This window comes from Nannobrachium achirus, assembly GCF_963921795.1.
Source record: "Nannobrachium achirus genome assembly, chromosome: 17".
Classification (NCBI taxonomy): domain Eukaryota; kingdom Metazoa; phylum Chordata; class Actinopteri; order Myctophiformes; family Myctophidae; genus Nannobrachium; species Nannobrachium achirus.
In genome coordinates, this window is record NC_137824.1 from 37,431,136 (window position 1) to 37,445,429 (window position 14,294).

Consider the following 14,294-nt stretch of genomic DNA (forward strand, 5'->3'; position numbering starts at 1 on the left):
GAGAAAATGGACATTAAAGATGAGATTCCCCGTCGGCCTCCATGTTATGGGATCACTATTTTGTGCACGTGGATCCGTGATGATGATGAATCGGCGAGGCCGATCGTGCCAGGACCTTCCGCCGGGCTATTGGGTAGGAGAACCAGCGTTACTCTATATACAGTATTTTACGCGAGTATACTCGGTACTCGATCGGCACTCTAAATACTTGAGTATTTTTCACGAGTATACTCGGGATCGGCTAGAAATGAGTTCACACATTCATCGGCAGGTATTAATGAATTAATTCATCCGTCTCTGGTCTCTGCCAGGGTTTTCATAGATTTTGCCTTATTTTGAAGACCCACGGAAGTCGACCCACGACATGGCCTCCTTGTTTGTAACATCCAACGGTCTTCTCTTCTTTCACCCGGAGAAGAAAAATTGTAACCGCGACGATCCATGCTTTAGTTATGGTCCATTGAAAAAGGCTTGTTTTGTTTTGAACGTAGAAACCAAGTCATATACATTTTTCTGGATTTGCTATCATTGGTCTGGGTGGACACAATTACACGTATTTGGCCGTGGACCCCCATCTCAAAATAAGTTGTTCCAGGGACCCCCCAGAATCAAATATTTTAGTTACAAATGTTTGCTTTTAAAAAGATATATTCAAAAATTATGATTTTTCAAAGATAGCACTTCTACAAGCAATCGGTGCCGCGCTGTGAGCTTGTATAAAAAAATGATCTGCTATTTTTTATTAGTTAAAGCATTAAATAATTCTAGGCCTAAATGGGTTAATATAAAACAATGAAAAGACCCATTCACGAGTTTTGGCGTTAATGGCGGACAAGCATGGTGACATGATGTGTTAAGTGGTTCACACAGTACAATCATCAGTGTTAATTGAACTCTGAAAGGGTACAAAGAGAAACTAAATGGATCCGTAAGGGTCCATTTGGTCATTTCGTTTGTACACTCTGAATTAAATAAAGACTAATAATTTTACCGTGCAAATAAAAGGAATGATCATATTATTTAAAAAAAAAAGCTATGAAGCAGCAAAGCTGCAGCATATTTCTAGTTCAGAAATGAGTGAGGAACAATGTGTGTTATTGGTTATTTACTGGACTTCTTAGACGAGACCTATTTTGTTTTGTGAAGTGAATGCTCTTAAATGATGTGGCTGATGATAAACAAAGATGTCCTGCCAGCAACTTATATTATCAATGCCAATCTGTGATAATCTATCTTTCTGCACCCGTAAAAGGAGGCGAGTGTGAGAAATGAGGCCAAAGCCTGTCACTTTAGTGCTGCCAGGGAGCCAAGTTTACCTCATGGGGAGAATAATAGCCGGATATCGATTGCCTTTAACAGTCCAAAATCTGACATATGCTATCTTAATTAGCACTACTAATGAGGACTTGAATCCAGCCTGTTTTAAACAATTAAGCCTTAGTCGACCCTTTCTCAACTCAATTAATGTTTTCATGCCCGTGCATTTTAAAATGTGCGTCTACTCAGAGATTAATTTGATGGCTTTTTGTCGTTAGGTGATATGAGGTAGTCAGTCTTGAGTCTGGTACTGAATACTGACGGGTCCAGTCGTCATTAATCTGTACAAGGGTGTCTGGAATCAGTTGATTAACATTCAAGAAGCACTGGTGTCTCAAAAAACATGGAGCGGAGCTCAGCCGAGCCATCTCACCCTGGAAGAAGGCTTCAGGCACACAAAGTGGTCCAAAAATCAAACATCATACTGTTTGACAAGACTGTCATTTTTCTATTTTTTATTTTTTTTATCCTATTTCATTTGACATTTTAAATGCTCTTTTATCTTTTGAGTGGATATAGCCTGGAAGAACCGGTCCCTTTCTAAGGACTAGAGGGGCGGATACAATATACCGCTGGAATCCAACGTCGGCTCCCTATTGGTTCACCGACCTGTGTGTCCGCCCCGCTCCCCATAGCACACAGCTCAGAGCCCTGACGTCACAACATTTGGAGCGACGCCCCCTGCACTGTGGTTGGTTGGGGAAATGGAAGGTTGACTGAAATAAAATGGAAGGTTGCCGGCAATTCAACAGTTTAGACCAGACTTTTCTTTTTGGGACGAACGTAAATGAAAATAAAAGCCTAGGTACCGAGGCTAGAGTAGGTATGACTTTTATTTTGTAAAAAAAAAAGAAGAAGAAAAAGAAAAACATGACTCCAATGAGAAAGTAAAATAAAAATAATTCTCCCAAATTTCATAAAACAAACAATTTATTGGAGACAATATTAACACTTCAAATTATGAACGTGAAAGCTTATTTAAGTAAACAGAGCATTGTAAAGGTTGATTTGAACATGGTTGAGGTGTAATTCCCCCTTACCATTGTCGGCTGACAGGGCTGTCACTATGCTGGGCTGAGTGGGACCAGACTTCACCCCGGCTCCATTTTCAAATGCCGGCTGGTGTTCTAGCTCCTGGAGCTGCCAGTTGAGGCCAAAAAGGTGCATCGCTGTGAAGAAATAACAACAATAGATCAGAACTAAGAACGTGTGTGCTTAAAATAAAGAAAATAAAAAAAGATATACAGCATATCAAGTCGTTAAAGCATAAAACAATGTAGGTAAAGACAGAAATCGTCACTCTTTGGCAGAAACCTTGTATCTCCAAGTTTCAAAATGGTATGTTCTTACGCAAATTAAAGCCCCACTTCATCGTACAAAAGTGTTGCACAAAAGTAGAGAAAATTGCAGATCTACAAGCCGTGCGAGGCATTGTAGATCCGCTATTTTCACAACTTTAACTAGTTTTTTTAAAATAATAATGAACGGTTTCCACCCGACAGCAACAAAATAAGGGAAGAATGTCCTCAAACTTCCAAATCTCTTGTAACTTTCCTCTTGTCAATATTGCTGTACTACAGTGACACACAATCCGAGAAACATCCTGTGGATAACGTTCCCCTGGTCCTGTGTGTTTCCTTAGGCAGATGGAGGCTTTGCATTAAAGTCTTAGTGTCGGCACACAAAAAACAGCCTTTGCATCAAAGTACGGCAGCAGCAGGTGCCATTTCTATTTTGACACAAATCTTTTCTCTACAGAGAAAGAAAAAAAAGCGGCATAAAACGAAAGCTCCACAGGTACGACAGAAGGACACGCGGCGCGGCGCATGTTTTACGACATGTATGCTGAAATGAAAAAGACTGTTAAAAAAGAGCAAGACAGACTCTCTCAGTGGGAGTGGGACAGGCGAGGGTGAGGAACCCGCAGGGTGTCTCAGTGCTCCTGGTTCATCTTCTTACATAAGAGCACATCTCTGCATGCCTGGCTGACATCTCACAGTGGATGTCTTCCCACCACCACCACCTCAAGCTCAACGCAGACAAAACTGAGCTTCTCTTCTTTCCTGGAAAGTCTTGCCCCCTTGCGGGATCTTTCCATTTCCATCAACAACGCCCCGGTGGCTACTGTTCCAACTTATGAATCTGGGAGTGGTCCTGGACAGTCAGCTGTCCTTCAAGGCACACATTGCACTTCAATCCTGTAGGGTTTACACCGGACAATATTGAAGGGTCAGACCGTAGCTTCCTCACCAAGGAGTCCGTCCAGCTCCTTACGCAAGCCTCTGTCATCTCCAGGCTTGAATATCGCAAATGCCTCCTTGCTGGTCTGCTGTCAGTACCACTCTAAACACTTCAACTGATCCTCCCTCCACGTTCTCCCCCATGTCACCTTCACTGGCTTCTGGTAGCTGCCGGGATCCAATTAACTAGTGATGACCTACAGTACAAGGCAATCAAGGTCATGTCTCATGACACCCCCTTACTTTCATTACCTGATCCGACCAGGGGGCATCGCCATGATGGCTTGTAGTGAACATTTTTTTCAAAATTAAAAACTTTCCACGGACATACAAAAAGAGTGGACAATAATATTATTAGAAACAAAAAGAGCTATGCCCTGAATGACCATAACAGGTCTGTAACTCAAATGTACACTCTCAGACAGTGGCGTCAGTTCAGCAAAAGCTAAGGTATGGCAACATGACTGGTGTCTTGCACACACGCCTTCCTTAGCAACAGGCATGATGAATTTATTTTAAGAAGTACATTTTATTTTTTTCCCCTGTAGTCAAGGTATGGCAGCTGCCATACCCTTGCCATACCTAATTGACGCCTATGCTCTCAGACTCTGAGTTAAGGCGATCCTTGCAAATAAAACATTTGAGAACCACTATTACTAGTTGGACTAGTCCTAATGTGCCATAGTGTCGTAATAAAATGAAGAAAACCTGGAGTAATTGCGTATTATGATAAAAAAAAAAAAAGAACATTATAGTGGTGTGTAAAACAGAAAATCTAATATTTGACACGGACAAGGACAAGTCTGCCACCGAAACATTTGTTTGTGTACGGACATATTGATTACCCCTGGATCCGACAGCTCCTACAGTACACCTACAGCCCTTCCCAGCTAACACCCTGGCAAACAATCCAAGCATCCTAGACTCTTCTCCCTCTTGGAGTCCTGGCTCCCAAAACTAACTGACCTCCCCTATTCAGTGAGGACTGCTGACTCATTCCACATTTATTTTCTGCCGCAGTCTGAAAACTTACCTCCAAATACACTTTTTTCATTGCCATAAAAAAAACACCATTCCAATGATTTTTAAATAAATGTTTGTATTTTCATTTGAAATAATCTTTTATTTTCATTATAGCCATATTAGCCACAGTATCATTAATATCCCTATAAGTCAGGAGATAACATTGCATAATAAGACTGATGGGATGTCCTCGCCGTGTTGGATGAGCCAGACTTAGTGTAAGCATGCAAGTGAACACGTCGTTCTGTCTCATCTGATTGCAAATGATCATGATTCTTAGCTGCTGGTTTATTTTTAGTTAGCATGACAGATGCTACATGTAGGTTTGACGTTTACTTGGTATCCTAGCTACGTTATAGCACTTACCGGTAATTGTTTTCTTTGCATTCTGCTTACGTGACACTGATGTTGCACTTTCTAAGTCGCCCTGTATATAACAGCGTCTTCTAAATGCCTAAACTGCAAAATATAAGTAAACTTCTGCCCAAACCTGCTTGTCTTGTTGCTGTATTGGATGCAATCAGAGTGCGCTCAGCGAGAGGGCAGATCTCCCTCAAAGTCACCAGGCTGGGAATCTGCTGATGAGGCATCTTGAGTTCCGACCATTTGATCTGCACGAGGAGCTGTTTCCCCCCCCTCTATCTTTCGTACTGGACAGACGCAGGGTAGTGACTGCAGAACATCACGAGGAGGAAGGGGTGCACGATGTGTCTGTGTGCATTTGGGTGCAAAGACAACATCAACTACAACTGACCCAAAAAGATGTGGTGATGATGATGATGATGATGATGATGATGATGATGATGATGCTGTTTTGTGTTTCAGTCAGTGGTCTGGTTAACAACTTTCAACCTGGTGTCGCTTGTTTGAGCATGTCATCATAAGGGGGAAAAAAGGTTTATATAAATAATGTAGGCTTGTAGATCATCTATTTTCAAGCATAAGCCTGTGAGCCTTGTGTGGTTTAGAACCTGACCTGCTCCCTCGTGCTTGTCCCCTGGCAAGTTCCACTGCGCACTTTCTCAAACTGTTTTAACTTCTCCACTGCTTTGCTTCAAGAAAAGCGCCTGTGCTTTTCTTGCTGCTGGAGATTAGGAGATCGCCGCCAGCAGAGCCGGAGGACAAAACTGTGTCTCAGTCAGTGCTGTGAATGACGTGATCTAGAAAGGTGCACTCACTCAGCAGAGTGCAAATCTCTGCCAGGAGTCATGTCTTAATAATAATAGAAATGTATGCAGTGACATTTATACAGTACGACCATGAAAGCAGCACAGCATGTGATTACCTGTTGTACATTGCTACCATTGTCTGTCTCATTGATTACCCATAACCATCTTTCGCTCAGAAATGAAAAAGAAAAAAAAGACTAAAGAAGTCTGCAATCCACAAAGTCTGATTGTTGATTCCTTCCTTGAGTTATGTCTGTACTGTAATACCAAGCATCGCAGGATGTATATCCCATTCCCATACAGTAGCTTATTTTCCTTGAGTTATGTCTGTACTGTAATACCAAGCATCACAGGATGTACACCCCATTCGCATACAGTAGCTTATTTCAATTTGACACTGATCGGCCCAGTCGTATGCGAGATTAGCTGCAGAGACATGCACACGCACGGACGCGCGCGCGCACACACACAGGACCGAATGCATGAATCTCTTAGCGGAAATTAAATATCAACCAAACCGTCTGTTACAAAATGACTGACGGTACCAAATTAAAAACACATCACACTTAAAAGGAAGGAGGAAGTTAAATAATTGATTGAGAAGATGACATGGGGCTCCGACTGATAAAGTTTGGATGAAAGGGAAACCGTGGCCCCCATCTTGTCTCTTCTCTTCTTTGACTGTTGAAGACCAAATCTCAACAGGAGTTTCAACTGTGTCTAATGTCTTTCCGTCAGTTCTTTACGGCGCGCAAACCGTGCCAGACACGCATCACACATCAAACTGACGGCAGCATAACACACTGTCGGAGGCATCACCAACTTCCTGCCACAGAGGAAGTGATGTACGAGGCTGGGCCAACCTCAGGTGTATCAGGGGGAAATCTTTGAAGCGAGACGCAGCAGGAAACCCTCTTTATACTCGTTCCCTCTCCAGTCACCCCACCATCACACTGCCTCAAGGTGAACAGCCCTCAATTTAAGAATTTACATAAGTTATGCTGCCCGACCAGCGCGGCTGGATTAATATTTATGGAAGGTGAGAACGTTTCTCTGTGAGCTAGAAACCAGAGAACCGGGACTATAATCAGCGATGCCATCAGGCTGAGCAGTATGCAGCTGCTCTATGCACAACATCCAGCATCACTGGCTCATATCCCACTATCCTCTTATTTTGGAAATGCTATTTATGTGCAACTATAATAACCAACTGAATGGGACTATCTTTGCTCTCCTGGCCTTTCTAGGAACAGAAAGATGATGGTCCCAGTGGCAAGCGGACGGTTTCTATTACGATACGGTGGTCAGGATAAAGGCGACAGCTGCAGGAAAGCTGTCGATAACTTAGTTTGCTGGTTAGGTTCATTCATTACAGTAGTACTGCAAAAAAAGGTCAAAATAATCAATTTAATACATTAATTGATAATCGATAATTTCATAAAATAATGTATTAATAATGTTACAACCGAAAACTCAAAACATTTAAAATAAATAAATAAATAAATGTCTGGCACGGTGGCGCAGTCGATAGTGTTGTCACCTCACAGCTAGAAGGTCCTGGGTTCGATTCCCGGCGGGGACGCTGTGGGCACTGGGGGAGTGTTCTCTCCTCCGCTGAGTGCCCATACCCTAGGTGGGGTTGGTAAAAGGGCCTTTCCTTGTGGAGTTTGCATGTTCTCTCCATATCTCCTAGGGTAGATAACCTCACAAAAAACATGCAGTAATCCTGATCTCTATACTGCCTCCCCTTGGCCAGCCGGGGCACCTGATGGAGGGGAAAGGAACTGGTTGGAATAACGTATTCCACGCGCTACGTCCAACCGGGGAAACTCCCCCCTGTCCTGTCAGGTGAAAAGAAACAACTTGGACTCTTCATGCATAGAAGGAAGCATGAGGTCAGTCCGTTGTCTCCCCAGGTTGGCAGAGGGAGTGTAGCACCCAGGATTACATTAGATAATAAGATGTGGTTCTCATTATTATTCAATGAATCGAAAAACTAATTGACAGAATAATCGAAAAGAAAATAATCGATAGTAGCAGGCCTTGAAGCCCTTGCTTCAGTATATGTAATTCCAGGTATTACTGGAATATCCAAGATATCCTATCATGGTATTTCATAGCAGTGATAAGAGCTTATCTGGGTTACTGTAAACAGGATATACATATATGCACCAGCTCATATGCAAGGTATGCATAAATTCCCATATAATAAGAGGATATGGTGTACGGGGAAAATGCCCATTGAGACAGGGATTAAATATGCATACTTAGTTGTTTGAGTCTCTCAGTTGAATATGTATTCTCAAGGTCTCTGTAAGTTCAATGTAAACATTACTTGGGCCGCAAAGTGAAGTGAGAGCAAAACTATTTGTAATGAAGCTATTTGACTGTTTTCAGGTGAGGTGCAAATTTCATCCAGTCAGCAGAGAGAACCCCATTTATTCAGCTTCAACTTTATAGCGTTCCCGTTCTAATTCTGTCTGCCAATTTCTTTGTTTCATCACTTCCAATTTCAATCATTTATCTTGTATAAGCTCTCTCTCCTGGTTGGAGATTGGAGAGTTCCTGAACAAACGAATATAGATATAATTAACACTCATTGTTTAATAGATTTAAGGTTTCAGGGGCTGGTTTAAAGGTGGGTTAAAATCGCCATAGCTACATCTGTTAGAATGTAGAAGAGGAGTCCCATGGTCTGATGTTGAGAAGTAGTGTGGTTTTATTTCTATAAAATACAGAGAATACAATACATAAATCAATAATAAAATACAATGCAAGCAAATACAATACAAACACTACACATGAATATAACATTAAGCCCCAAGGCAAAATATCACTCAAAGGAGAGCTAGGGGTGGGTATAGCTAATATAGCAAATACATTTCAGTCCAAGAAACCATCGACCAAACATTTAACACTCAAGTGAAGGGATTACTGCATTTGGAGGAAACATTCACATAATCTCTAGGTAACAGGTAGCAATCACCATAAATAGAAAACATCCGAATCATACAATATAAACTCACTTCATTGACGCACACTCATGCTCAGGTTTGGTGGGCTGAAAGTCCCAGACAGGGCTCTCAGGTGCTTCTGCGCTGCTGCCAAACTGCTACTGAGTTCTCTCAGGCAGTACATATGTACCTGGCCTCTAATGAGGTGAGTGGGGACAGGTGTGGTGAATTGGAGCAGGTGAGGGGTGGAGCATGTCATGATAGGAGGGGGAGGTTTGTGTCTATCTAGCCTCGGAAACCCAGACTTTTATTTTGGCGATAGGAAGAAAAAATAAAAAGTGTCTATCTAGCATGACCCTTTTGTACAGCCGCCCCAAATACGCCAGTATTTAAACCTAAAAAGGGTCATGCTAGGGATGGAAGTGGTCTCGCCGCCCCATGAAAACCAACTGAGTGCTGGGGGGGGGGGGGGGGGCTCAGGTGGTGGCAGACGAGGGGGCCCAGGTGCTGGGGGAGGCTCAGGTGGTGGCTGTGTTTAAAGGTGGGTTAAAATCGCCATAGCTACATCTGTTAGAATGTAGAAGAGGAGTCCCATGGTCTGATGTTGAGAAGTAGTGTGGTTTTATTTCTATAAAATACAGAGAATACAATACATAAATCAATAATCAAATACAATGCAAGCAAATACAATACAAACACTACACATGAATATAACAATTAAGCCCCAAGGCAAAATATCACTCAAAGGAGAGCTAGGGGTGGGTATAGCTAATATAGCAAATACATTTCAGTCCAAGAAACCATCGACCAAACATTTAACACTCAAGTGAAGGGATTACTGCATTTGGAGGAAACATTCACATAATCTCTAGGTAACAGGTAGCAATCACCATAAATAGAAAACATCCGAATCATACAATATAAACTCACTATCATATAAACTAAAACTACCATACGTACATTTGGTTCCATTTGTACACACTCAGAGTTAAAGGGATATTACACTTTCAAAGTCATTTTATCGTCTAATCAGGCTTTTATGAACACCCTGAACAGTTTTTAATTTGCTTGATTCAATATTTAGATATTTGATGTAAATGTTACCAGGCCCGACACGCCCAGGCCCTCTCCACATACACACCCATTGTAACTTCAAACTCCATTTTAACCATGATAGATTCATTAAAAACACCCGTTGTTTTTTCTGTTGACTCATACTACCCTCCTAATACGTGAGCAGGCCGTGTTTTTTCGATAACTTTTTTCATTAATTTTTAATAATTATTTGGGAAAATGAAAAATATTTAATACAAAAATGGATTATTAAAAATAAATGAAAAAAGTTATCGAAAAAACACGGCCTGCTCACGTATTAGGAGGGTAGTTTGAGTCACCAGAAAAAATAATGGTTGTTTTTAATGAATTTATCACGGTTAAAATGGAGTTTGAAGTTACAATGGGTGTGTATGTGGAGAGGGCCTGGGCGTGTCGGGCCTGGTAACATTTACATCAAATATCTAAATATTGAATCAAGCAAATTAAAAACTGTTCAGGGTGTTCATAAAAGCCTGATTAGACGATAAAATGACTTTGAAAGTGTAATATCCCTTTAAATGAACATTCAGGGTTTTACTGTGCATCAAATTACAACAAACTAATACAGTATCTCTTTGTAGCCTGAGGATAACCTTTAGCAGTTGTTTGATACTAGCAAGGAGTGTTTTAGGAAGTCTTTTAACACCACTGCTGTAACGTATTTTAATGAGGCCTGTCTAACTGATACACTGCACTGTATGTACTGTAGAGTGATCTTTGTTTTATACTGTACAATTGTGTGATGGTTGCTGTCCCTTCTGTTTCTCTTTTGTTTTTTGTTTGTTTCCATGTCTCTATTTTTGAGCGGTGCAAACCGCTCCTATATTTCACTTTCGGTTTATCTAGTTAAAACATATTAGCACGGGACGATTCTTTCATTCTTCATCGATTGGCTAGTTGAGTAACTAAACATTAGAATCGACCAATCAGAAACCGTTCTACTCATGACGACATGTGTTAGCCAAACAGAACAGACCAATCAAATGCTGTGTTGTTCATGTTAATTTAGATCTGTCTTGGCCATTACACTTGCACTTGAGACCGGTTTAAAGTTCATGAAAGGTCCAGGCGTAATGGCCAGGTTGTTTCATATCCTGGACCTCTCCTAAACCTTAAACTAACAGATTGAACACCACACAGGATTCGAAACAGCAACCACGCTACATTACCCTTGCAGGCTATGATTACTGTTTTGAATCCTGTGTGTTGTTCAATCTGCCAGTTTAAAGTTTAGGAAAGATTTGTGCCGGTTTAAAGTTCAGGAAAGGTCCTTCCATCTTTCTGTCTGTCTGATCCCCTCTCCGTTCTGCCCTCTGTCTGTTTTGTTTGAGCTTCTGGTCTGGACTGCATATTATTTTTCTCTTCTATTCACTCTTTGACTGCCACCAAGCTGTTAATGGCCAGGCTGTTTGTCTGACCTCCTGTCTGTTCTCCCTCTGTCTCCCTCTTGCTTTATAACCCACAAGAAGCTCTATTTGGCTCTATCTGTTTTCAGACAGCGACATCTAAGAGTTTCTCCTGCATCTCGGCTACTCCAAATGGAGTTTCTGGTGACACATAAATGTGCACATGAATGTGCACGATAAATTGTTATTTGGTCTGGTCAAGGATACTAACAAACCTGGCTGGTATGTTGCGCATAATATACTCCTGATGGTGTAACCGACATAAAAAGTCTGACCAACCACATATCCTGGAACTTTCTGGCGCAAATCTACGACCACCCAAGATTCAAGACAGCGACCACGCTACATTAAACCCTGTAGTCTATGGTTGCTGTTTCGAATCCTGGTTGGTGTTCATTTTGAGCTGGTGTAAACGTCAGTACACACGAAAACCTTATATAGTCTGAGCAGACCTCCAGACTGACATCATACACAACACAAAGAATATTGCCATGCATGCCTATCAACACTGATTCGCGCAGGCGCCCTTGCAGGAATTAGTTTGCACCGCTCACTTCGCACGGGTGCGATTTTTAACAGCATGTTCTGCACTGGTGACCCTAAGAATCATCATCATCATCATCATCATCATCATCTGACATAATGGTCAAGAAGCTGAAACTTTGGGGCGTTCTCTCATATTGGGGCAGTGACGTGACCAGAGCAGTGTTGGAAGGTTTATTAGCAGCTGTTCGCCACCATTCTAGCAACCACCTCGCATCTAGTCACCAGATATCACTGTGATTAGTAGGTGGTGATTATCTAGAGTCAGTCTAGACTAGAAGAAGGCTGACATTTTCAAAGTTACATCCAAAACAAGCTAACTGATTGCATGCTAGTCTAATGCACTTATGTATTGTACAGGATTTGTAAACGTTGATTTGTAAACAGTGCAGGCTGATGATGACACAATCAATGTTTCTACAGACTGTCAGCTCCTGGTTTTGGTCTGTTATACAGACATGGCTAACACTTTTCAGGAGTAATATTTTTGTTACAGAGACCTTATTGAACAGAGAGAGTACATTTTCAGAGCTTTTAGTGCACTTGAATGTTGCTCATCGAAGAACGAAATGGACAGGAACAGGCAAAACGTGCAATCATTCGAAGGGGCTAATGTGATGCAAGGTGCAGCAGGAGGAGTGAGATAGAAAGTGTAGCTTGACCTGGCTGGTACTGTAGCAAAATGATTCATGATCACAGGCCGCTCCTGGTTGAGAGAGTAGTTTAGTTGGATGGTTTCATCCAAATGGACTTATGTTGCTAGGAGACACATCAAGTTATTTTATTTGCTATCCTATCAGGGCTAACATATCCAGTAATCCTGGGATACATGCCAGTTAAGAGTGGTGTGCCGTTCAGATGATTGCAGTGCATTGAATTCTAGTGCCAATCTGAATCATAATGTAAATTTCATGCTCCAAGTCAGGCTTTGGCACTGCTACTGTACCTCTTCTAGATATGGCTTCTTGGAGTTGGTACAGAGGAAATAGAATGTTAGTTCATATGGATCAGCCATTCACTATTGTCATTCACTAATTTAATTACTAACATCTTCAACTGTGGCTAGGGATTGACCTGGCAACCTTCAGGCTAAAGACCGATTCTTCAGAGCGGCAACCATAACTGCGGAGTCAAGCGGCAACGCGTGTGCGGCTGTTCGCCGACACCACAGCTACAAGGCAGTGCTCTGGAAAAAGGTCTATAGGTCAACCTCATGTGAGCGTGTATTTATTAGTTAGTGTCAGCTATTAAACAGCTTATTAAATAAGCTCATTGCTTATTTAATTACATCTTCAGCTGTTGCTAGGGATTAACCTTAAAGGAAAATTCCAGAATAAAACATATTAATCCTTAATCAGCCTTTTATCACGTCTGTACATACCTGGTATGATGGATTTTTATCATAGTCCTTCCAGTTTTTACTTCTCCTGGACTCCTCAGATCTCTCTCCCACAGCCAAAACGGCGGTCATTTGTGGTCCTCCAAAAGCGCTAATTTTCACCGCTGCAAAGTTACTTTTTTCTTCATAAATCTGCTATTTATAGTTCCAAGACAGCCAGTAATCCACTGTTTTATCACGGGTTGAGGGAAATGGCCGTTGTTGACATGATCCCAATAGTACTCACAGAAGAAGAATGAAGTCTCGCGTCTCGCGTGATTACCGCGTTTCCTTTAGCTTTTTCTTTAGCGCAAAAGAAAGCTTTCTCCTGGAGTTATTACAGCCAGTATGTACACAACAAGGCATCGTGGTATATATATAAAAAATAAGAAAGCAGAAGAATATAATCTAGTTAGTCTATTGATCGCTAGAATCTAGTAATATGACTGAGAAGGATTCATAACAAAGCATTTTAACGGACTTCCTGTAGTCATAAGGTAATTCTATTACCTTTATTTATTTTATTTTTTCCTCAATACATTTCTTCGATTTTATTTATTATTTATTTATGGAATTACTTATAAAATAACTTTGACGTGTATTATTATTTGTAAACAATGTAGGCTACAATATAATCACAAAATAATCGTATTTTCCTCAAGACATTCTGCAATGCCTCACCAAATAAACTTTAGGTAAAAATTACCTCATGACCACAGAAACGTGTCTTTCATGAGTCCAGGAGAAGTAAAAACTGGAAGGACTATGATAAAAATCCATCATACCAGGTATGTACAGACGTGATAAAAGGCTGATTAAGGATTAATATGTTTTATTCTGGAATTTTCCTTTAAGGGTAGGCTATAGGTCAGACTCACCATGAGTGTTTATGTGTTATTTGAGATTAAATGGTACATTTGAGATCACATCTCATCATATTGTGCACCTAACTGTATAAAAAATAAAAAAATAAATATTTTTCTTCATGTAAAACTAAATGTTATGTGTGCTTATGTAGGCTTGAAACAAATAATTTCAACCAATAATATCATGACACCCACCCATCAATCAATCTTCAACTTGTATTTGCAATTCTCTATATTTTTGGAGCTGTGTGAAGCACAGGCTCCCTATACGTGGCCGTGTGGGTCTGTCTGTGTGTCTGTCTG

The 14,294-nt window shown here is 41.1% G+C and overlaps 1 protein-coding gene across 1 annotated transcript in view; it reads right to left on the reverse strand.

The window, feature by feature from the left end:
• LOC308301539 (teneurin-3) overlaps window positions 1-14,294 on the reverse strand; it is a gene marked incomplete at its 3' end in the record, with an annotated part of 266,579 nt that overhangs the window by 135,678 nt on the left and 116,607 nt on the right. Inside the window, exon 5 of the mRNA XM_080745556.1 lies at window positions 2,358-2,486. Coding sequence (XP_080601682.1) covers window positions 2,358-2,486 — 129 coding nt within the window. The remainder of the gene's footprint in view (window positions 1-2,357; window positions 2,487-14,294) is intronic.